At 47.9% G+C, this 23,744-nt stretch overlaps 2 protein-coding genes across 10 annotated transcripts in view; one reads left to right on the top strand and one right to left on the bottom strand.

Moving 5' to 3' along the window:
• LOC132387335 (echinoderm microtubule-associated protein-like 5) overlaps positions 1 to 23,744 on the top strand; it is a 199,617-nt gene that overhangs the window by 167,857 nt on the left and 8,016 nt on the right. For 2 of the 8 annotated variants that reach the window (XM_059959688.1, XM_059959710.1), the window contains 7 exons: positions 14,511 to 14,531; positions 17,752 to 17,925; positions 18,106 to 18,314; positions 19,595 to 19,752; positions 19,953 to 20,067; positions 21,200 to 21,388; positions 23,332 to 23,504. In XM_059959688.1, the coding sequence (XP_059815671.1) occupies positions 14,511 to 14,531; positions 17,752 to 17,925; positions 18,106 to 18,314; positions 19,595 to 19,752; positions 19,953 to 20,067; positions 21,200 to 21,388; positions 23,332 to 23,504 (1,039 nt within the window). Of the gene's footprint in view, positions 1 to 14,510; positions 14,532 to 17,751; positions 17,926 to 18,105; positions 18,315 to 19,594; positions 19,753 to 19,952; positions 20,068 to 21,199; positions 21,389 to 23,331; positions 23,505 to 23,744 lie in introns of those variants that run through there. The other 6 variants (XM_059959719.1, XM_059959701.1, XM_059959734.1 and 3 more) reach the window with 5 other exon arrangements.
• LOC132387375 (mucin-2-like) lies at positions 8,334 to 14,528 on the bottom strand. Of its 2 annotated transcripts, none has more exons than XM_059959745.1 (3): positions 11,588 to 14,528; positions 10,500 to 10,872; positions 8,334 to 9,594 (listed from the first exon to the last, which is right to left on the bottom strand). In XM_059959745.1, exons 1-3 carry the CDS (start codon positions 11,956 to 11,958, stop codon positions 8,470 to 8,472), a joined length of 1,869 nt encoding a protein of 622 aa, XP_059815728.1. In that variant the 5' UTR covers positions 11,959 to 14,528; the 3' UTR covers positions 8,334 to 8,469. The 2 variants fall into 2 exon arrangements, with proteins under 2 accessions (XP_059815728.1, XP_059815736.1); XM_059959753.1 differs by having other exon boundaries at positions 10,569 to 10,872.

Here is a 23,744-nt window from a genome sequence, read left to right as displayed (position 1 = left end):
AGAGGGATCCCTTTGTTGTTACTTACCGCCCCATGAGCTTCTGTATCCAGCACACCATTCCATGCAAACTCTGCCATCTGCAACAGATTCCTACCAGCAGGCAGAGCTTCTCCCCTGCAGCCCCCCTCCCCCTGGGTTTTCTGCAGTAATTACTCTTTGTGACCCCCTTGTCCACTTCTCACTCCCCACTGATCTCCCTCAAGTACTCAGCCCTGCAACTGTGCTAAACGCTACACCTGCCATAACCCCCAGCACCTCCTCCCTTACCGCCATTCAGGGCCCCAAACGCATTGTCCAAATGAGGCAGTATTTCTCCTGAAAGTCTGTCAGGGTCATCCATTATATCTGGTGCTCCCAGTGTGGCCTCCTCTACGTCATTTTGACTCAGTGCAGATTAGGGGCTGCCTCACTGAGCACTTTCAGTCAGTCCAACATGGTTTTACAAAAGGAAAATCATATTTAGCAAATTTGCTAAAGTTCTTTGAAGATATTGCAAACAGTCAATAGAGGAGAACCTATAGATGTAGTGCTTTTGGATTTTATAGGCAAGTTCTGACAAGGTGCCACATTGAGGGAGTGTGAGAATTCAGACTTAGGCTCAGATTCAGTTTCAATTCAGATTCAATTGAGGATCTAGTGAGTGGAGGAGGTGTGTGGGAACAGAGGACCTGGTGAGTGGAGAGGAGTGTGGGAACAGAGGACCTGGTGAGTGGAGAGGTGTGTGGGAACAGAGGACTTTGTGAGTGGAGGAGGTGTGTGGGAACAGAGGACCTGGTGAGTGGAGGAGGTGTGTGGGAACAGAGGACCTGGTGAGTGGAGAGGAGTGTGGGAACAGAGGACCTGGTGAGTGGAGAGGAGTGTGGGAACAGAGGACCTGGTGAGTGGAGAGGAGTGTGGGAACAGAGGACCTGGTGAGTGGAGAGGAGTGTGGGAACAGAGGACCTGGTGAGTGGAGAGGAGTGTGGGAACAGAGGACCTGGTGAGTGGAGAGGAGTGTGGGAACAGAGGACCTGGTGAGTGGAGAGGAGTGTGGGAACAGAGGACCTGGTGAGTGGAGAGGAGTGTGGGAACAGAGGACCTGGTGAGTGGGGAGGAGTGTGGGAACAGAGGACCTGGTGAGTGGAGAGGAGTGTGGGAACAGAGGACCTGGTGAGTGGAGAGGAGTGTGGGAACAGAGGACCTGGTGAGTGGAGAGGAGTGTGGGAACAGAGGACCTGGTGAGTGGAGAGGAGTGTGGGAACAGAGGACCTGGTGAGTGGAGAGGTGTGTGGGAACAGAGGACCTGGTGAGTGGAGAGGAGTGTGGGAACAGAGGACCTGGTGAGTGGAGAGGAGTGTGGGAACAGAGGACCTGGTGAGTGGGGAGGTGTGTGGGAACAGAGGACCTGGTGAGTGGAGAGGAGTGTGGGAACAGAGGACCTGGTGAGTGGAGAGGAGTGTGGGAACAGAGGACCTGGTGAGTGGAGAGGAGTGTGGGAACAGAGGACCTGGTGAGTGGAGAGGAGTGTGGGAACAGAGGACCTGGTGAGTGGAGAGGAGTGTGGGAACAGAGGACCTGGTGAGTGGAGAGGAGTGTGGGAACAGAGGACCTGGTGAGTGGAGAGGAGTGTGGGAACAGAGGACCTGGTGAGTGGAGAGGAGTGTGGGAACAGAGGACCTACTGAGTGGAGGAGGTGTGTGGGAACAGAGGACTTTGTGAGTGGAGAGGAGTGTGGGAACAGAGGACCTGGTGAGTGGAGAGGTGTGTGGGAACACTTTGTGAGTGGAGAGGAGTGTGCGAACAGAGGACTTACTGAGTGGAGGAGGTGTGTGGGGACAGAGGACCTGGTGAGTGGAGAGGAGTGTGGGAACAGAGGACTTACTGAGTGGAGAGGTGTGTGGGAACAGAGGACCTGGTGAGTGGAGAGGAGTGTGGGAACAGAGGACCTTGTGAGTGGAGAGGAGTGTGGGAACAGAGGACCTGGTGAGTGGAGAGGAGTGTGGGAACAGAGGACCTGGTGAGTGGAGAGGAGTGTGGGAACAGAGGACCTGGTGAGTGGAGAGGAGTGTGGGAACAGAGGACCTGGTGAGTGGAGAGGAGTGTGGGAACAGAGGACCTGGTGAGTGGAGAGGTGTGTGGGAACAGAGGACCTGCTGAGTGGAGAGGAGTGTGGGAACAGAGGACCTACTGAGTGGAGGAGGTGTGTGGGAACAGAGGACCTGGTGAGTGGAGAGGAGTGTGGGAACAGAGGACCTGGTGAGTGGAGAGGTGTGTGGGAACAGAGGACCTGGTGAGTGGAGAGGAGTGTGGGAACAGAGGACCTACTGAGTGGAGGAGGTGTGTGGGAACAGAGGACCTGGTGAGTGGAGAGGAGTGTGGGAACAGAGGACCTGGTGAGTGGAGAGGTGTGTGGGAACAGAGGACCTGGTGAGTGGAGAGGTGTGTGGGAACAGAGGACCTGGTGAGTGGAGAGGAGTGTGGGAACAGAGGACTTTGTGAGTGGAGAGGAGTGTGGGAACAGAGGACCTGGTGAGTGGAGAGGTGTGTGGGAACAGAGGACCTGGTGAGTGGAGAGGTGTGAGGGAACAGAGGACCTGGTGAGTGGAGAGGAGTGTGGGAACAGAGGACCTGGTGAGTGGAGAGGAGTGTGGGAACAGAGGACCTGGTGAGTGGAGAGGAGTGTGGGAACAGAGGACCTGGTGAGTGGAGAGGAGTGTGGGAACAGAGGACCTGGTGAGTGGAGAGGAGTGTGGGAACAGAGGACTTTGTGAGTGGAGAGGAGTGTGGGAACAGAGGACTTACTGAGTGGAGGAGGTGTGTGGGAACAGAGGACCTGGTGAGTGGAGAGGAGTGTGGGAACAGAGGACCTACTGAGTGGAGGAGGTGTGTGGGAACAGAGGACCTGGTGAGTGGAGAGGAGTGTGGGAACAGAGGACCTGGTGAGTGGAGAGGTGTGTGGGAACAGAGGACCTGGTGAGTGGAGAGGTGTGTGGGAACAGAGGACCTGGTGAGTGGAGAGGAGTGTGGGAACAGAGGACTTTGTGAGTGGAGAGGAGTGTGGGAACAGAGGACCTGGTGAGTGGAGAGGTGTGTGGGAACAGAGGACCTGGTGAGTGGAGAGGTGTGTGGGAACAGAGGACCTGGTGAGTGGAGAGGAGTGTGGGAACAGAGGACCTGGTGAGTGGAGAGGAGTGTGGGAACAGAGGACCTGGTGAGTGGAGAGGAGTGTGGGAACAGAGGACCTGGTGAGTGGAGAGGAGTGTGGGAACAGAGGACTTTGTGAGTGGAGAGGAGTGTGGGAACAGAGGACTTACTGAGTGGAGGAGGTGTGTGGGAACAGAGGACCTGGTGAGTGGAGAGGAGTGTGGGAACAGAGGACCTACTGAGTGGAGAGGAGTGTGGGAACAGAGGACCTGGTGAGTGGAGAGGAGTGTGGGAACAGAGGACCTGGTGAGTGGAGAGGAGTGTGGGAACAGAGGACTTACTGAGTGGAGGAGGTGTGTGGGAACAGAGGACCTGGTGAGTGGAGAGGAGTGTGGGAACAGAGGACCTACTGAGTGGAGAGGAGTGTGGGAACAGAGGACCTGGTGAGTGGAGAGGAGTGTGGGAACAGAGGACCTGGTGAGTGGAGAGGAGTGTGGGAACAGAGGACCTGGTGAGTGGAGAGGAGTGTGGGAACAGAGGACTTTGTGAGTGGAGGAGGTGTGTGGGGACAGAGGACCTGGTGAGTGGAGAGGAGTGTGGGAACAGAGGACCTGGTGAGTGGAGAGGAGTGTGGGAACAGAGGACCTACTGAGTGGAGAGGAGTGTGGGAACAGAGGACCTGGTGAGTGGAGAGGTGTGTGGGAACAGAGGACCTGGTGAGTGGAGAGGAGTGTGGGAACAGAGGACCTGGTGAGTGGAGAGGAGTGTGGGAACAGAGGACCTGGTGAGTGGAGAGGAGTGTGGGAACAGAGGACCTGGTGAGTGGAGAGGTGTGTGGGAACAGAGGACCTGGTGAGTGGAGAGGTGTGTGGGAACAGAGGACCTGGTGAGTGGAGAGGAGTGTGGGAACAGAGGACCTGGTGAGTGGAGAGGAGTGTGGGAACAGAGGACCTGGTGAGTGGAGAGGAGTGTGGGAACAGAGGACCTGGTGAGTGGAGAGGTGTGTGGGAACAGAGGACCTGGTGAGTGGAGAGGTGTGTGGGAACAGAGGACCTGGTGAGTGGAGAGGAGTGTGGGAACAGAGGACCTGGTGAGTGGAGAGGAGTGTGGGAACAGAGGACCTGGTGAGTGGAGAGGAGTGTGGGAACAGAGGACTTTGTGAGTGGAGAGGTGTGTGGGAACAGAGGACCTGGTGAGTGGAGAGGAGTGTGGGAACAGAGGACCTACTGAGTGGAGAGGAGTGTGGGAACAGAGGACCTGGTGAGTGGAGAGGTGTGTGGGAACAGAGGACCTGGTGAGTGGAGACGAGTGTGGGAACAGAGGACCTACTGAGTGGAGAGGAGTGTGGGAACAGAGGACCTGGTGAGTGGAGAGGTGTGTGGGAACAGAGGACCTGGTGAGTGGAGAGGAGTGTGGGAACAGAGGACCTGGTGAGTGGAGAGGAGTGTGGGAACAGAGGACTTACTGAGTGGAGGAGGAGTGTGGGAACAGAGGACTTTGTGAGTGGAGAGGAGTGTGGGAACAGAGGACCTGGTGAGTGGAGAGGAGTGTGGGAACAGAGGACCTGGTGAGTGGAGAGGTGTGTGGGAACAGAGGACCTGGTGAGTGGAGAGGAGTGTGGGAACAGAGGACCTGGTGAGTGGAGAGGAGTGTGGGAACAGAGGACCTGGTGAGTGGAGAGGTGTGTGGGAACAGAGGACCTGGTGAGTGGAGAGGTGTGTGGGAACAGAGGACCTGGTGAGTGGAGAGGAGTGTGGGACCAGAGGACCTGGTGAGTGGAGAGGTGTGTGGGAACAGAGGACCTGGTGAGTGGAGAGGAGTGTGGGAACAGAGGACCTGGTGAGTGGAGAGGTGTGTGGGAACAGAGGACCTGGTGAGTGGAGAGGAGTGTGGGAACAGAGGACCAGGTGAGTGGAGAGGTGTGTGGGAACAGAGGACCTGGTGAGTGGAGAGGAGTGTGGGAACAGAGGACCTGGTGAGTGGAGAGGAGTGTGGGAACAGAGGACCTTGTGAGTGGAGAGGAGTGTGGGAACAGAGGACCTGGTGAGTGGAGAGGTGTGTGGGAACAGAGGACCTGGTGAGTGGAGAGGTGTGTGGGAACAGAGGACCTGGTGAGTGGAGAGGAGTGTGGGAACAGAGGTCCTGGTGAGTGGAGAGGTGTGTGGGAACAGAGGACCTGGTGAGTGGAGAGGTGTGTGGGAGCAGAGGACCTGGTGAGTGGAGAGGAGTGTGGGAACAGAGGACCTGGTGAGTGGAGAGGAGTGTGGGAACAGAGTACTTACTGAGTGGAGGAGGTGTGTGGGGACAGAGGACCTGGTGAGTGGAGAGGAGTGTGGGAACAGAGGACCTGGTGAGTGGAGAGGAGTGTGGGAACAGAGGACCTGGTGAGTGGAGAGGAGTGTGGGAACAGAGGACCTGGTGAGTGGAGAGGTGTGTGGGAGCAGAGGACCTGGTGAGTGGAGAGGAGTGTGGGAACAGAGGACCTGGTGAGTGGAGAGGAGTGTGGGAACAGAGGACTTTGTGAGTGGAGAGGAGTGTGGGAACAGAGGACTTACTGAGTGGAGGAGGTGTGTGGGAACAGAGGACCTGGTGAGTGGAGAGGAGTGTGGGAACAGAGGACCTGGTGAGTGGAGAGGAGTGTGGGAACAGAGGACCTGGTGAGTGGAGAGGAGTGTGGGAACAGAGGACCTGGTGAGTGGAGAGGAGTGTGGGAACAGAGGACTTACTGAGTGGAGAGGTGTGTGGGAACAGAGGACCTGGTGAGTGGAGAGGAGTGTGGGAACAGAGGACCTTGTGAGTGGAGAGGAGTGTGGGAACAGAGGACCTGGTGAGTGGAGAGGAGTGTGGGAACAGAGGACCTGGTGAGTGGAGAGGAGTGTGGGAACAGAGGACCTGGTGAGTGGAGAGGAGTGTGGGAACAGAGGACCTGGTGAGTGGAGAGGTGTGTGGGAACAGAGGACCTGCTGAGTGGAGAGGAGTGTGGGAACAGAGGACCTACTGAGTGGAGGAGGTGTGTGGGAACAGAGGAGCTGGTGAGTGGAGAGGAGTGTGGGAACAGAGGACCTGGTGAGTGGAGAGGTGTGTGGGAACAGAGGACCTGGTGAGTGGAGAGGAGTGTGGGAACAGAGGACCTACTGAGTGGAGGAGGTGTGTGGGAACAGAGGACCTGGTGAGTGGAGAGGAGTGTGGGAACAGAGGACCTGGTGAGTGGAGAGGTGTGTGGGAACAGAGGACCTGGTGAGTGGAGAGGTGTGTGGGAACAGAGGACCTGGTGAGTGGAGAGGAGTGTGGGAACAGAGGACTTTGTGAGTGGAGAGGAGTGTGGGAACAGAGGACCTGGTGAGTGGAGAGGTGTGTGGGAACAGAGGACCTGGTGAGTGGAGAGGTGTGAGGGAACAGAGGACCTGGTGAGTGGAGAGGAGTGTGGGAACAGAGGACCTGGTGAGTGGAGAGGAGTGTGGGAACAGAGGACCTGGTGAGTGGAGAGGAGTGTGGGAACAGAGGACCTGGTGAGTGGAGAGGAGTGTGGGAACAGAGGACCTGGTGAGTGGAGAGGAGTGTGGGAACAGAGGACCTGGTGAGTGGAGAGGAGTGTGGGAACAGAGGACTTTGTGAGTGGAGAGGAGTGTGGGAACAGAGGACTTACTGAGTGGAGGAGGTGTGTGGGAACAGAGGACCTGGTGAGTGGAGAGGAGTGTGGGAACAGAGGACCTACTGAGTGGAGGAGGTGTGTGGGAACAGAGGACCTGGTGAGTGGAGAGGAGTGTGGGAACAGAGGACCTGGTGAGTGGAGAGGTGTGTGGGAACAGAGGACCTGGTGAGTGGAGAGGTGTGTGGGAACAGAGGACCTGGTGAGTGGAGAGGAGTGTGGGAACAGAGGACTTTGTGAGTGGAGAGGAGTGTGGGAACAGAGGACCTGGTGAGTGGAGAGGTGTGTGGGAACAGAGGACCTGGTGAGTGGAGAGGTGTGTGGGAACAGAGGACCTGGTGAGTGGAGAGGAGTGTGGGAACAGAGGACCTGGTGAGTGGAGAGGAGTGTGGGAACAGAGGACCTGGTGAGTGGAGAGGAGTGTGGGAACAGAGGACCTGGTGAGTGGAGAGGAGTGTGGGAACAGAGGACCTGGTGAGTGGAGAGGAGTGTGGGAACAGAGGACTTTGTGAGTGGAGAGGAGTGTGGGAACAGAGGACTTACTGAGTGGAGGAGGTGTGTGGGAACAGAGGACCTGGTGAGTGGAGAGGAGTGTGGGAACAGAGGACCTACTGAGTGGAGAGGAGTGTGGGAACAGAGGACCTGGTGAGTGGAGAGGAGTGTGGGAACAGAGGACCTGGTGAGTGGAGAGGAGTGTGGGAACAGAGGACCTGGTGAGTGGAGAGGAGTGTGGGAACAGAGGACCTGGTGAGTGGAGAGGTGTGTGGGAACAGAGGACCTGGTGAGTGGAGAGGTGTGAGGGAACAGAGGACCTACTGAGTGGAGAGGAGTGTGGGAACAGAGGACCTGGTGAGTGGAGAGGAGTGTGGGAACAGAGGACCTGGTGAGTGGAGAGGAGTGTGGGAACAGAGGACCTGGTGAGTGGAGAGGAGTGTGGGAACAGAGGACTTTGTGAGTGGAGGAGGTGTGTGGGGACAGAGGACCTGGTGAGTGGAGAGGAGTGTGGGAACAGAGGACCTGGTGAGTGGAGAGGAGTGTGGGAACAGAGGACCTACTGAGTGGAGAGGAGTGTGGGAACAGAGGACCTGGTGAGTGGAGAGGTGTGTGGGAACAGAGGACCTGGTGAGTGGAGAGGAGTGTGGGAACAGAGGACCTGGTGAGTGGAGAGGAGTGTGGGAACAGAGGACCTGGTGAGTGGAGAGGTGTGTGGGAACAGAGGACCTGGTGAGTGGAGAGGTGTGTGGGAACAGAGGACCTGGTGAGTGGAGAGGTGTGTGGGAACAGAGGACCTGGTGAGTGGAGAGGAGTGTGGGAACAGAGGACCTGGTGAGTGGAGAGGAGTGTGGGAACAGAGGACCTGGTGAGTGGAGAGGAGTGTGGGAACAGAGGACTTTGTGAGTGGAGAGGTGTGTGGGAACAGAGGACCTGGTGAGTGGAGAGGAGTGTGGGAACAGAGGACCTACTGAGTGGAGAGGAGTGTGGGAACAGAGGACCTGGTGAGTGGAGAGGTGTGTGGGAACAGAGGACCTGGTGAGTGGAGACGAGTGTGGGAACAGAGGACCTACTGAGTGGAGAGGAGTGTGGGAACAGAGGACCTGGTGAGTGGAGAGGTGTGTGGGAACAGAGGACCTGGTGAGTGGAGAGGAGTGTGGGAACAGAGGACCTGGTGAGTGGAGAGGAGTGTGGGAACAGAGGACTTACTGAGTGGAGGAGGAGTGTGGGAACAGAGGACTTTGTGAGTGGAGAGGAGTGTGGGAACAGAGGACCTGGTGAGTGGAGAGGAGTGTGGGAACAGAGGACCTGGTGAGTGGAGAGGTGTGTGGGAACAGAGGACCTGGTGAGTGGAGAGGAGTGTGGGAACAGAGGACCTGGTGAGTGGAGAGGAGTGTGGGAACAGAGGACCTGGTGAGTGGAGAGGAGTGTGGGAACAGAGGACCTGGTGAGTGGAGAGGTGTGTGGGAACAGAGGACCTGGTGAGTGGAGAGGTGTGTGGGAACAGAGGACCTGGTGAGTGGAGAGGAGTGTGGGACCAGAGGACCTGGTGAGTGGAGAGGTGTGTGGGAACAGAGGACCTGGTGAGTGGAGAGGAGTGTGGGAACAGAGGACCTGGTGAGTGGAGAGGTGTGTGGGAACAGAGGACCTGGTGAGTGGAGAGGAGTGTGGGAACAGAGGACCAGGTGAGTGGAGAGGTGTGTGGGAACAGAGGACCTGGTGAGTGGAGAGGAGTGTGGGAACAGAGGACCTGGTGAGTGGAGAGGAGTGTGGGAACAGAGGACCTTGTGAGTGGAGAGGAGTGTGGGAACAGAGGACCTGGTGAGTGGAGAGGTGTGTGGGAACAGAGGACCTGGTGAGTGGAGAGGTGTGTGGGAACAGAGGACCTGGTGAGTGGAGAGGAGTGTGGGAACAGAGGTCCTGGTGAGTGGAGAGGTGTGTGGGAACAGAGGACCTGGTGAGTGGAGAGGTGTGTGGGAGCAGAGGACCTGGTGAGTGGAGAGGAGTGTGGGAACAGAGGACCTGGTGAGTGGAGAGGAGTGTGGGAACAGAGTACTTACTGAGTGGAGGAGGTGTGTGGGGACAGAGGACCTGGTGAGTGGAGAGGAGTGTGGGAACAGAGGACCTGGTGAGTGGAGAGGAGTGTGGGAACAGAGAACCTGGTGAGTGGAGAGGAGTGTGGGAACAGAGGACCTGGTGAGTGGAGAGGTGTGTGGGAGCAGAGGACCTGGTGAGTGGAGAGGAGTGTGGGAACAGAGGACCTGGTGAGTGGAGAGGAGTGTGGGAACAGAGGACTTACTGAGTGGAGGAGGTGTGTGGGGACAGAGGACCTGGTGAGTGGAGGAGGTGTGTGGGAACAGAGGACCTGGTGAGTGGAGAGGTGTGTGGGAACAGAGGACCTGGTGAGTGGAGAGGTGTGTGGGAACAGAGGACCTGGTGAGTGGAGGAGGTGTGTGGGAACAGAGGACCTGGTGAGTGGAGAGGTGTGTGGGAACAGAGGACCTGGTGAGTGGAGAGGTGTGTGGGAACAGAGGACCTGGTGAGTGGAGAGGAGTGTGGGAACAGAGGACCTGGTGAGTGGAGAGGTGTGTGGGAACAGAGGTCCTGGTGAGTGGAGAGGAGTGTGGGAACAGAGGACCTGGTGAGTGGAGAGGAGTGTGGGAACAGAGGACCTGGTGAGTGGAGAGGAGTGTGGGAACAGAGGACCTGGTGAGTGGAGAGGAGTGTGGGAACAGAGGACCTGGTGAGTGGAGAGGAGTGTGGGAACAGAGGACCTGGTGAGTGGAGAGGAGTGTGGGAACAGAGGACCTTGTGAGTGGAGAGGAGTGTGGGAACAGAGGACCTGGTGAGTGGAGAGGTGTGTGGGAACAGAGGACCTACTGAGTGGAGAGGTGTGTGGGAACAGAGGACCTGGTGAGTGGAGAGGTGTGTGGGAACACTTTGTGAGTGGAGAGGAGTGTGGGAACAGAGGACCTGGTGAGTGGAGAGGTGTGTGGGAACACTTTGTGAGTGGAGAGGAGTGTGCGAACAGAGGACCTGGTGAGTGGAGAGGTGTGTGGGAACAGAGGACCTGGTGAGTGGAGAGGTGTGTGGGAACAGAGGACCTGGTGAGTGGAGAGGAGTGTGGGAACAGAGGACCTGGTGAGTGGAGAGGAGTGTGGGAACAGAGGACCTGGTGAGTGGAGAGGAGTGTGGGAACAGAGGACCTGGTGAGTGGAGAGGAGTGTGGGAACACTTTGTGAGTGGAGAGGAGTGTGGGAACAGAGGACTTACTGAGTGGAGGAGGTGTGTGGGGACAGAGGACCTGGTGAGTGGAGAGGAGTGTGGGAACAGAGGACTTACTGAGTGGAGGAGGTGTGTGGGGACAGAGGACCTGGTGAGTGGAGGAGGTGTGTGGGAACAGAGGACCTTGTGAGTGGAGAGGAGTGTGGGAACAGAGGACCTGGTGAGTGGAGAGGTGTGTGGGAACAGAGGACCTACTGATTGGAGAGGTGTGTGGGAACAGAGGACCTGGTGAGTGGAGAGGTGTGTGGGAACACTTTGTGAGTGGAGAGGAGTGTGCGAACAGAGGACTTACTGAGTGGAGGAGGTGTGTGGGGACAGAGGACCTGTTGAGTGGAGGAGGTGTGTGGGAACAGAGGACTTTGTGAGTGGAGAGGAGTGTGGGAACAGAGGACCTACTGAGTGGAGAGGTGTGTGGGAACAGAGGACCTGGTGAGTGGAGAGGTGTGTGGGAACAGAGGACCTGGTGAGTGGAGAGGAGTGTGGGAACAGAGGACCTGGTGAGTGGAGAGGAGTGTGGGAACAGAGGACCTACTGAGTGGAGAGGAGTGTGGGAACAGAGGACCTGGTGAGTGGAGAGGAGTGTGGGAACAGAGGACCTACTGAGTGGAGAGGTGTGTGGGAACAGAGGACCTACTGAGTGGAGAGGAGTGTGGGAACAGAGGACCTGGTGAGTGGAGAGGAGTGTGGGAACAGAGGACCTGGTGAGTGGAGAGGAGTGTGGGAACAGAGGACCTGGTGAGTGGAGAGGAGTGTGGGAACAGAGGACCTGGTGAGTGGAGAGGTGTGTGGGAGCAGAGGACCTGGTGAGTGGAGAGGAGTGTGGGAACAGAGGACCTGGTGAGTGGAGAGGTGTGTGGGAACAGAGGACTTACTGAGTGGAGAGGAGTGTGGGAACAGAGGACCTGGTGAGTGGAGAGGTGTGTGGGAACAGAGGACCTGGTGAGTGGAGAGGAGTGTGGGAACAGAGGACCTGGTGAGTGGAGAGGAGTGTGGGAACAGAGGACCTGGTGAGTGGAGAGGTGTGTGGGAACAGAGGACCTGGTGAGTGGAGAGGAGTGTGGGAACAGAGGACTTACTGAGTGGAGAGGAGTGTGGGAACAGAGGACCTGGTGAGTGGAGAGGTGTGTGGGAACAGAGGACCTGGTGAGTGGAGAGGAGTGTGGGAACAGAGGACCTGGTGAGTGGAGAGGAGTGTGGGAACAGAGGACCTGGTGAGTGGAGAGGTGTGTGGGAACAGAGGACCTGGTGAGTGGAGAGGAGTGTGGGAACAGAGGTCCTGGTGAGTGGAGAGGTGTGTGGGAACAGAGGACCTGGTGAGTGGAGAGGAGTGTGGGAACAGAGGACCTACTGAGTGGAGGAGGTGTGTGGGAATAGAGGACTTTGTTCGTGGAGGAGGAATGTGGGAACATCACCCAATGAGCCTAAAGTTGCTTTCAGATAGAGAGATTTTTGGAATTTTACTGTGGATGGTGTGAGTGCTTGGGTAAAAATTTGGCAAATGGAGTTAAATGTGTGAAAATGAGATTGTATACTTTGACATGAGCAATTGAGGAGCAGATTTTTATTCAACCAGAGGGAAGTTCCTCTGCACTGCGCTTACTTGCAATACAAGGTTAGCAAGTAGTTGAAGTAGCAATGGAATATTGGTCTTTATTGCAAGAGATTGGAGTTTAAAAAATAATATTGTTACAACTGTGCAGGGCGTTGGTGAGGACACGTGGAGTGTGGATACAGTTTTGGTCACCATCTTTAAGATCCAAGGATCTTTGGACTTGCATACCAAGGTCTCTTTGTTCCACAGTAGTCCTGATACAGGATGTATTTTCTAGCCTTATTAGTGCTCCCAGAATGCATCACAGCATTTAAATCTATCTCCCATTTCTTAGCTCATTTCAGCAAAGCATCAAAACCTGGAGCAGAGACTAGTTATCAACAAATCCTAGTGACATCTGTGTGGTGAACTACGTATACCTGTCTGGACACGCCCTCCCTCCCCCGCTGACTGCTCCTGTGGCTCCTCCCACAGACCCCTGGATAAAGGCGATTGGAGGCACTGATCCTCCCTCAGTCTCCAGGATGTTGTGTGATGGTCTCTTGCTGCTGATAGTGCTCTCTTCCAGCTAATAAAAGCCTGCCTCACGTCTCCAAGAGTTATTGATGGTGCATCAATCTGGAAATCTGCCAATCATGTCACTTACATCTACATCCAAATCATTCACATTTATTACAAGTAGCAAGGGTCCCAGTGCAGATACTTGTGGGGGTTGTGAAGGAAAGGACCTATTCAGTGTGCAAGTTTCTCCATTGCAATGAGTTCCTTGAGCCTTCAGCAAAATAGAACTTTGCTTTATTCGGCCTTGCAATAATAATCTATGCTTCTCCAGAGCAAGAACAGATTGAGAAATTCACAACTCTAACTACTTTACTTAAAATTCTTTAAAAAAAAATAAATAAAAAGCGCAGCTTGATTCATTTGTACCCAATTTCTAAACTTATTTATGAAGTATATTTATCTGATTTCACTTCAAAATAGCATGGAGAAAAATTTACCCCAAGCTCAAATACAGTTTTGATTTTTATTTCTTCCTTCAACATATTAAAGTAAGCTTCATTTGCAATAACCTCTTTAAAACAGTCCAATTGTGTCAAATTACATTCCTGTTTATTGCATCAACTTGGTGCTAAATTTCAACAAGAATATTTGAAGCTTTTCAGAGATGGCCTGAACTTCAGACATTGAATGTCTACAGCTTTGGGTAAAAAAGATCAAAAGGTTGTTCATTCGGAGCTTTCAGCGCCAGATGTGTTTTATGTTTTGTGAATATTTATTGATTTGTCAATAAAGCCTTCTGTTTTATTCATTTCACAGTAAAAAATTAACTGCATGTTTGTCTGTTAGTTAAGTTAATGGCTGGTTATTTGCTTAATTGTGTAACACTATCATCCATTTAATATAGTTGGCAGTAAAACTTACGGCTGTATTAAGTCAAATATAGTCAGCTCCATCATGAGCACTAGCCTCTGTAGTATAAGACTATAGATGTAAGACATAGGAGCAGAATTAGGTCATTCAGCCATTGAGTCCACTCCTGCATTTCATCATGGCTGATCCCGGATCCTATTCGACCCCATATACCTGCCCACTCACCATATCCCTTGATGCCCTGACCAATCAGGAAACTATCAACTTCTGCTTTAAGTATCTAGGACATCTTCAAGGAGTGATGCCTCAAAAAGGTGGCATCACCCTCTTCTCATTGCTACCATCAGGAAGGAGGTACTGAAGCCTGAAGGCACACACTGAATGATTCAGGAACAATTTTTTTCCCCTCTGCCATCCAATTTCTGAATGGACCCTGAACCCATGAACATGACCTCACTACATTTAAATTCCTATTTTTGCACTACTTATTTAATTTAATTATTTAATAAATATACTTAATAAATATTCGCATTTTCCTATTATTATGTGTTGCACTGTACTGCCGCAAAGATAACAAATTTCATGACACATGCCGGTGATATTAAACTTGATTAAAATGTTGGTTTAATTTTACCTTTTTCCCCTGCCTTCCCACCATCTTTGCTGTACACACTAATATCTCCAATATATTCTTACTTCTAAAATGCTATGCCATTTTGAAAACACACATCATAGAAATCGTTTGTTATTCACTTATAAATACAGATGAATATGTAGTCACCTCCAGCAAGAAAAATCATTTATTCGTTGCATGTGTGTGGAATTGACAGTAGATGTATTGCAAATATTTTACTGTCTTTATTCTTGATTTTATTTAATCTACTTGTAAGTACTGATACATATCCAGAAGTAGCAGCACTAACATTTCACCAGCTACAACAGTAAAAGTATGCTGTTGCATATTTACCAGTACTTGTGGTCATTGTATTATTGTGATGTTTGTTTTGTTTTTGGCTTTGGCTGTGATGTAACTAAAAGGTGATTCTGCTGACAAAGCAGGTAAGTAATCTCAACTATTTGGCCTATGCCCTTCCTTTCTCTTGACTGACAGCTTAAAAATTGTTGTCCTTTGTTTAAAATTAAAGGCTGCCCAAAGCTGAAGGCTGCAAGTACACTGTGATTAATCTGTTAGAAATTGCAGTTGAGTTTCAAGTTCCATTTCAACATTAACTTCTTTCTCTGGATGTTACGCGTCACCCTCGAGGCTAATCATAATTTCATTGAAACCTTTGCAATTAATGTTTTCCTCATTAAATATAAACTGTAGCTACTTTACAGATTATATGGACAAACAATTACAAGGATAAAATAATTCACATTTTTAAAAAAACACTAAAAAACTTAAAAATCAGTGCAATTTAATTGTATCATGGTTGTCAAACTGAAACCAAATTGCAGCAGATATAATTATGTTAGGTCATTTAATATAGGGTAAGTCAGCATTTACTGGAATACCATGCTGATTTGGGAGTTAAGCATATTTAAAATGCCTTATAAGAAGAAAGCAAATCTAAATCAAACTTGTAAAAGTGTTGCCTGTTGTAAAATAGCTTAGGATTGTTCCATCTGATGTATTACATTCCAAAGATACTAGTAAATGCTTAAATGACAAAATAGCAAGAACACGTGGACAACACGAGTGAATCTGCAGATGCTGGAAATAAATAAAAACACAAAATGCTGGCAGAACTCAGCAGGCTAGACAGCATCTATAGTACAGCACTCCTGATGAAGGGTTTCGGCCCGAAACATTGTCACTACCTCCTCCCATAGATGCTGTCTGGCCTGCTGAGTTCTTCAAGCATTTTGTGTTTTTAAGAACGCGTGGAAATAGTTTTATAAAAGAACCCTTGTGTAATACTATCTCATCTGTTTAATGTGACTGTACATTAATATTTCAGTCTGCCCTGAATTGGGGCTACCAGCTGAGCTCTAAAATAGAGTCAGGGTGGGGCAAAATCTGTGTCCTCATTCAAGGGGTGTGGATTGGGCCAGCAATTAGTCACCCATTCCTTGAGAAAATGGTGATGACCGCCGTAATCCTTGAGGTGTGAATGCTATTAGAGGGAGAGTTTCAGGATTTTGACCCAGTGATGTTGAAGGAACAGTAATTGATTTCCAAGTCAGTATGGTGTGTGGCTTAATAGTCAACATCCAGCTGGTCGAGTTCCTGTGATTTTATTGCCCTCGTCCTTCCTGCTGGTAGCATTCATGGTTGAGTGATGTTAAAGAGAATGTCGCCAAACCAAGTGTAGATTAATTGTTACCTTTGAAGCAAATCAATATTTAACACACCTTTAAATCAAAATCAAAATCTGTGAGTGCTAGAAATCGGAAATAAAAACAGAGAATGTTGGAAATACTCAGCAGATCAAATGACATGTAAGGAAAGAGAAACAGTTGATCTTTCAGTCTGAAACCCCTTCAGAGCTTAGGAAAAGAAAACAGGTCAATTTGCAGCTGTAGGGATGGTGGGGATGAGGCAAGAGGACGATCTCTGACAGAATGGAGATAAGTCAGGCTTTGCTGATGAAGAGAGGAAAACTGAGCTAATATTACAGATGAATGATCTACAGCAGAACAGGCCTGCTCTGATTTAACACTTCCACTCTGTGTTTGGTCTGTGAGTGTTTCTGGCATTTTATTTTTATCCAAGAGTAGCCTGATCTGTTTCTGTACATTGTGATGAAGCTCCTGATGTTGAAGACTGGTAGGCCATCTTTCTCCATATTCCTCAAGCCTCCATCCAGAAAGGGTTTTGTTACATCAAACACAAAATGTACACATTATTCCTGTTTTCTGAGACAAATAGTGTTACTCAGTCATAAGGTTTCAGCTGATTTGGTTCTTCTAGTTGATAATTAAGCCCACTTACTCAGAAGTAGAAGTATAACTTAATTCTTCTTAAGGAATGGTGCTAATTCAGCTCTCTTGTAGCATTATGTACAAATACTCGTGTATGTCAGCTTCACTGGGCGTGCCATGGTAGTGTAGCAGTTAGCATGACATTATTACTGCTCAGGGCATCAGAATTCAATTCCAACACTGTCTGTAAGAAGACTACGTCCTGGTTTCCTCTGGATGCTCCAATTTCCTCCTACATTCTAAAGACATACCTGTTGGTAGGTTTTGTCCCATGATTAGCCTGTTTAAATAGAGGTGGGGTGCTGGGCAGTGCGGCTTGTTGGGTCAGAAGGGCCTGTTCCGTGCTGTGCCTCTAACTAAGATAAAACTTTTAAACACTACATTGCGACTGTGGGGGAGTTTGTCATTTAGAAAGAATGCAAATATTGGGCCCTGATACACGAGTACTGAGCAGCCGTTTAAGGTTTTGGATTTAACTGAAAGTGCATGATTACTTGAGGATAAAACCACAAGAACAGGGAAGCTTGTGGCTATTATTTGGCCAAGTTACCCGTATGCCTCAATGTGATAAATCCTCTCAGTAGATAAATGTCCGAACATCTAATTTAACTTCAGAAAAAGAAATGGAAAAAAAAATTGAGAAGTCATATTGAATCCAAACTCAGGTCGGAGGAAACAACACCTTATATACCAGCTAGGTAGCCTCCAACCTGATGGCATGAACATTGACTTCTCTAACTTCCGTTAATGCCCCTCCACCCCTTCTTACCCCATCCCTGACATAATTGACATATTTAGTTGTTTGCCTGTTCTCCATCTCCCTCTGGTGCTCCAACCCCCCCCCCCCCCCACCGCCTTTCTTACTCCCGAGGCCTCCTGTCCCATGATCCTTTCCCTTCTCCAGCTCTGTACCACTTTCGCCAATCACCTTTCCAGCTCTTAGCTTCATCCCACCCCCTCCAGTCTTCTCCTATCATTTTGCATTTCCCACTCCCCCCACTACTTTCAAATCTCTTAATATCTTTCCTTTCAGTTAGTCCTGACGAAGGGTTTCGGCCCAAAATGTTGACAGCACTTCTCCCTATAGATGCTGCCTGGCCTGCTGTGTTCCACCAGCATGTCATGTGTGTTGTTGTTGTTTGAATTTACAGCATCTGCAGATTTCCTCGTGTTTGCCTATTAAAGGCAGTTGTTATGAAATGCTGCTGAAGCAGCTGATTATTTTCACTCTAACTACTGGGGACTCACACCACTATTGCATGTTTCAACATTCAACAAGTGGGAGTTAGAATTGTTTACAAATTGTACTTTAAGGAGGGAGTCTTATAACTAAATTGTACCATTCTTTCTTCAGGTACTTCCCCACTGATTCATGTCTGGGATGCCACAACCAAGCAAACTTTCTCAGTGCTGCGCTGTTGCCATTCAAAAGGAGTTTGCTGTGTCAGTTTCAGTGCCACAGGCAAACTCCTCCTCTCAGTTGGATTAGATTCTCAATATACCATCACCGTCTGGAGATGGCAAGAAGGTGAGATGTAGAACGTACTTAGTAGGTCAGTAATGAAACTTGAGTACGTGCCACTTCTAAACCACTGGCAATGCATTTCCGAGCACCTTTGTTTGAACTTACAGAAGTTATACTACAGGAAATATTTATAGTGTTACTGAAACATGATAATAATTTTTTAACCTATTTCTATTCCATAAGGTACCAAAGTTGCCAGTAGAAGTGGTCACACCAAGAGAATTTTTGTTGCAGAATTTAGGCCGGATTCAGACAGCCAGTTTGTGTCAGTGGGTGTGAAACATGTTCGGTTTTGGACGATTGCTGGTAAAGCCTTGCTGAGCAAAAAAGGCAACTTAAATTCAGTTGAAGATGCCAGGTTACAAACAATGCTTGCTGTAGCTTTTGGAGCTGTAAGTGCCGTTCAATAAAATGTTGAATTACATGGTTTATGAATAATTATTAGAAATTATTTTGCTTTTAAAACCAAATGTACAGAATAATTTAGATTTGTTCATGCATGTGGAAGGCTTGTTTAATTTTGTTTCTTAAAATAACTATTGAACAATATAATTAGAATATTCCTCTAGATGTCATAGTTGACTTGTTTGGAACTTCTGTGTTTCTATGGGGAAAAGAAAATTGATTTCTTTTGTGTGCATATTTCATATTGAGGTCACAAGACCGCAAATGCTGGAAATCTGGAGCAACTTTGTGTATTTCACACTGGCATGCTGTTATTACAAAAGAAGTTCTTAATCATGCATTTTCTTAATTCAGTGCATTTCTAGACATTTAGATAAGTACCACACAGCTGAAACTGCTGTCGCACCTGAATAACGCAAAACTGTTTTAAACTCAAAAGCAAAATAATGCATATGTTGGAAATCAGAAGTAAAAACAAGATGCCGGAAGTGCTGAACAGATCAGCTAACATTAGTGGAGAGATAAACAGTTAATGTTTCATCAGAATTAGAATAAGTTGGACATTTTAAAAAAAAGAATGGAAAATGGGAGGAAGGAAGAAGGATGTTCATCCATCCCAAGCCTGACCCCTATGTCCTTGAACAATCTGAAAATAAATTTGAGGACTAGCTGCTGGGCACAGTACGGTCTTTGATTTTCAGCTCCAATTTCAACTATTCCAGTTGCATCTCTTCGAGGCTCATTCACTGCCTGACACACTATCATTCCTTCTTGTCTTTTCCCAATATCCTATCACTAACTGCTAGTCTTTCACCCAATCATAATGTTTTCTTTCTCTCTCCCTTTCTTTGCATCTGTTTACTTTAAAATTGATGGAAGGTGGTTGACCAAAGTTAAGGGTTTACTTCTGCACAGATGTGCACAGCTTGGTACTACAGGTATAAGCATTATTTACCTTATTTCATTAAAGAGCTGGATATGGTACAAAAGGCCAGGTTTTAAACACACCTTATACTCACCAGGATAATCCACTTCTGCATCCATAATTACACATTTAATAAGTCCACTTATTGAAAATTCTATAAAATTGTTCCATATCAAAATTCAGTTCTCCTTACATAGCCATTTTTCTACCTATTTAACAGGATATGTCAAAAAAATCATTAATTACTTGCAAGGTGGTAAAATCATGATTTTAAAGTGCTTAATTGTTTAGAAAAAGCCGTGTTTCATGGTGTGACTGTTAAGCTCTGACTTCCTTTTGCAGAATAATTTGACGTTTACAGGTACCATCAGCGGAGATGTTTATGTTTGGAGGGAACATCTTTTAATCCGAATTGTAGCCAAAGCGCATAATGGACCTGTATTTACAATGTATACAACATTACGAGATGGCCTGATAGTAACTGGAGGCAAAGAAAGACCGTGAGTAAAAGTATATTGTTAATACACTGCCTCTATTCAGTCCAAGAGTGAGAATAGTAGCCTTGTTTTATACTTGCAGTCACATTAAACATTTCCATTCTTCCTTTAAAATTACCAAAGGAAGTTGTTGTTTAACCCCTAAACCATAATCAGAAAAGGCTGATCTTCATGAGACACAAACAATGATTTTGTTTTATCAGCTCCAAGGAAGGCGGAGCGGTGAAACTGTGGGATCAAGAACTGAGGCGATGCCGTGCTTTCAGACTGGAAACTGGCCAGACAATGGACATTGTGCGTTCAGTCTGCAGATGCAAGGTACATTCCACCAGCAAACAATGTTCTTCACGTGTTAGAATTAATCAGCTTGAGAAAGCTGGAAGGACACACATGGTGAGAGGGATTTACAGCACAGATGAAAAATTTTCAGCATTTTGTGCTCGTAGTTTTTTTAAAAGCTAAAATGTCGTGAAATAAATTCAGTATTTGTTCCTTGCTTTTCCTTTGTTCTTTAAGTCGAAGTGGATTTCCTTCCTGAATTATCTTTCAGTATCTAAATTAATCTCATCCTTCTTTCTTCCATTGTTCCTGTTTCTCTGATAATCTTTAAATTTTAAAGGTTTTTGTTGAGGAAGAAAGATAGAGTGCAGGAGTGGACAGGAAGTGTTAGGTTGGACTGAGCTATTTCCCTCTCAGTGAGATTAACAAATGCTTTCTCCCCAGGGACAAATTCCCCTTCTATAAGAGTTGTTTCCTTTTTAATGCGGGCTGGGAAAGGGCAAAGGTCTGGGATAGAGAGGTTGCTGTTTAGTGGTTCCTTTATGAACCTGAATGGCATTAAAATTTTCAACAATTGAGTTGGGAGTCAAGATTTCCCTCTTAGTGGATGAAGTGTGTAACTGCTCAGAGAAAGTAGGAAGATGTCCCTAATTTATTCTTAATTGAAGTGATATATACAACTGGGACCTGAACTTGAGAAAGCACCAGGCCAATGTTGGTCTTGATGGAGGTACTGGGAAGAATAACTTCAACTGAATAGGATTAAAGCCCAAGTTTTGTCTTCAAGAGGAAAAGGACAGTGTAAGTCAGTCCTTCAGTAAGGAATGAACACAGGTTTGCCTTCAGTTTGGGAGGAAGGATCTTGTAGCTGGTTTTACATTTCAAATAAATAATTATTTTAGACCTATACTGAAGGAATATTTGTCCCTATCTAAGTGTTTAAACTCTACTGCCAGGAAAGATAAGAGTAGCAACATTGTGGGAATATCATAAACTCCAAATCACAATAAAGGTCTGCTGAAGTATAGTATATTTGTATATTATTATTATCCAATGTTCAAAGACTCACATATAAAGATTATACTAGGTACTTAGACATTACTAAATATACATTGATAAATTACTTTAAAGATAAGTGGTGAAATTTTTTTAAAGCATACTTTATTAACAGGGAAAAATTCTGGTTGGAACGAGAAATGCAGAGATCATCGAGGTTGGTGAGAAGAACGCAGTATGCAACATTTTAATTAACAATCACATGGATGGACCAATCTGGGGTCTTTCGACTCATCCTATTAAAGATATCTTTCTGTCTGCAGCAGAAGATGGGACTGTTAGATTATGGGACATTACTGAAAAGGCAAGTGAATGATTAAAATGCAACACCAAATGAGCAGTTTTAACAATATTTTTCAAATTAGTTTACTTGGAATTCTGTAATCCTGCTTTACCAAATCATCACCCTGCAACTGATTCATACAGGAGTCAGAATTCAGTGAACTGATTAACCACAAGCCAGTTTATCATTTTCTAGCTTTACCGATGCAAATAGTATAAAACCAGGAGTTTTGCTCATACTATAAAGTTTTGTCATTTGAATTTGGTTTATTTTCCATTGAAAATACTATTTCCAATCAAAAAAATCCATAAAGCAACAACATAGAGAATCCAGTCTGGCATGGTTCCAGAGGATGGAAAATTACAAATACCACTCCACTCTTCAAAAAAGGAGGGAGGCAGAAGAAAGGAAATTATAAGTCAGTTAGCCGGACCTTAGTGGTTGGGGAGATGGTGGAGTCAATTGTTAAGGATGTGGCTTTGGGGTACTTGAAAGCAGCATGGTTTTCTTAAGGGGAATTTTTGCCTGACAAATTCGTTGAAATTCTTTGGGGAAATAACAAGCAGCATAGACAAAGGAGAATCAAGTGGATGTTGTGTATTTGGATTTTCAGGCCTTTGACAAGATGCTGCACATGAGGCTTCTTAACAAGAGCCCATGGTATTACTGGAAAGACACATGCATGGATGGAAGATTGGCTGACTGTCAGGAACTAAAGAATGGAAATAAAGGGAGCCTTGTCTGGTTGGCTACCAGTAACTAGTGGTGGTCAGAGTGGGTTGGAATTGGGAGTGCTTCCTTTTATGTTATATATCAATGATTAGGATGAAGGAATTGGTGTCTTTGTGGCCAAGTTTGCGAACAATACAAAGATAGGTGGAGAGGCAGATAGTGTTGAGGAAGCAGGGTGTCTGCTGAAGGACTTAAAGACAGATTAGGGGAGGGGTGAAGAAATGGCAGAAGTAATACTTTGTCAGGAAATGTATGGTCATGCACTTTGGTAGAAGAATAATAGTATAGACTATTTTCCAAATGGGGAGAAAATTCAAAAATCTGAGGTGCCAAGTGACTTTGGGAATCTTTGTGGAGTATTCCCTAAAGGTTAACTTGTGGGTTGAGTCAGTGGTGAGGAAGGCAAATGTATATATATTAATTTCAAGAGGACTAGAATATAAAAGCAAGGTTGTTATGCTGAGGCTTTATAAGGCACTGGTGAGGTCTCACTTGGAGTATTGAGAGCAGTTTTACTCCCCTTAACTAAGAAAGGATGTGCTAGCACTAAAGAGAATTCAAAGGAGGTTCACGAGAATGATTCCAGCAATGAAAAGGTTATCGTATGAGTAGTGTTTGATGGCTCTGGGCCTGTACTCGCTGGAATTTAAAAGAATGAGGGAGGATCTCATTGAAGTATATCAAATGTTGAAAGAGTGGACGTGGAGAGGATGTTTCATCTTGTGAGGGAACTTAGAACCAGAGGGAACAGCCTCAGAACACAAGGGACAATTTAGAATGGAGATGAGGAAGAATCTCTTTAGCTGAAGGGTGGTGAATCTATGGAATTTGTTGCCACAGGCCAGGTCATTAGGTATACTTATGGCAGAGGATGATCGTTTCTTGATTAGTCAAAGCATGAAAAGTTATGGGGAAAAGGCAGGAGAATTGGGTTAAGAGGAAAATGGATTAGCATGATGATATGGCGGAGAAAACTCAATGAGCCAAATGGCTTAATTCTGTTCCTATGTCTTCTGGTCTTGTATTGAATGGGAGAAGATGTTCTGAAGGATTTGCAAACTAAAATCCATCCTTTTGGTACAAACTAGCTTTCAGCTTTTTAATAATTCCTTGGCTTAAAAAAATTACTCTCCATCTCTATTGAAAGGGTTTGCATGTATTGCATTAATTACAGTAATAATTGATATGTTTTAACATGTATTTTAAACCCTAAGTTGTCCTCATTTTAACAGAAGATGCTGAATAAAGTAAACTTGGGTCATCCTGCTCAAACAGTTGCCTACAGTCCAGAAGGAGAAATGGTAGCAATTGGTATGAAAAATGGCGAGTTCATCATTCTTGTGGTAACATCACTAACAATCTGGGGCAAGAAACGAGACAGAAGATCTGCCATTCAAGATATCAAGTATGTAAACAGATGCACTAAAAATATTGATCACAAGTTGAGATACTGAGAACTTTAAACATTAAAAGTATTTTTGTGCATTGCTTTTTCATGAATTCTGGGCATTCCTAAGCATTGTTGTATTAGAAAGGATTTAATACTATACCATCTCTGATCATCTGGCTCCTTCAAGATCTAAGTGTCATTACTTTGTGTATTACTTCTATTAATTGTCAGGATCATTCTTGTGAACTTCCTCTG

Source organism: Hypanus sabinus, chromosome 2, assembly GCF_030144855.1.
Source record: "Hypanus sabinus isolate sHypSab1 chromosome 2, sHypSab1.hap1, whole genome shotgun sequence".
NCBI lineage: Eukaryota > Metazoa > Chordata > Chondrichthyes > Myliobatiformes > Dasyatidae > Hypanus > Hypanus sabinus.
This window is presented reverse-complemented; position numbering and strand designations above follow the sequence as displayed.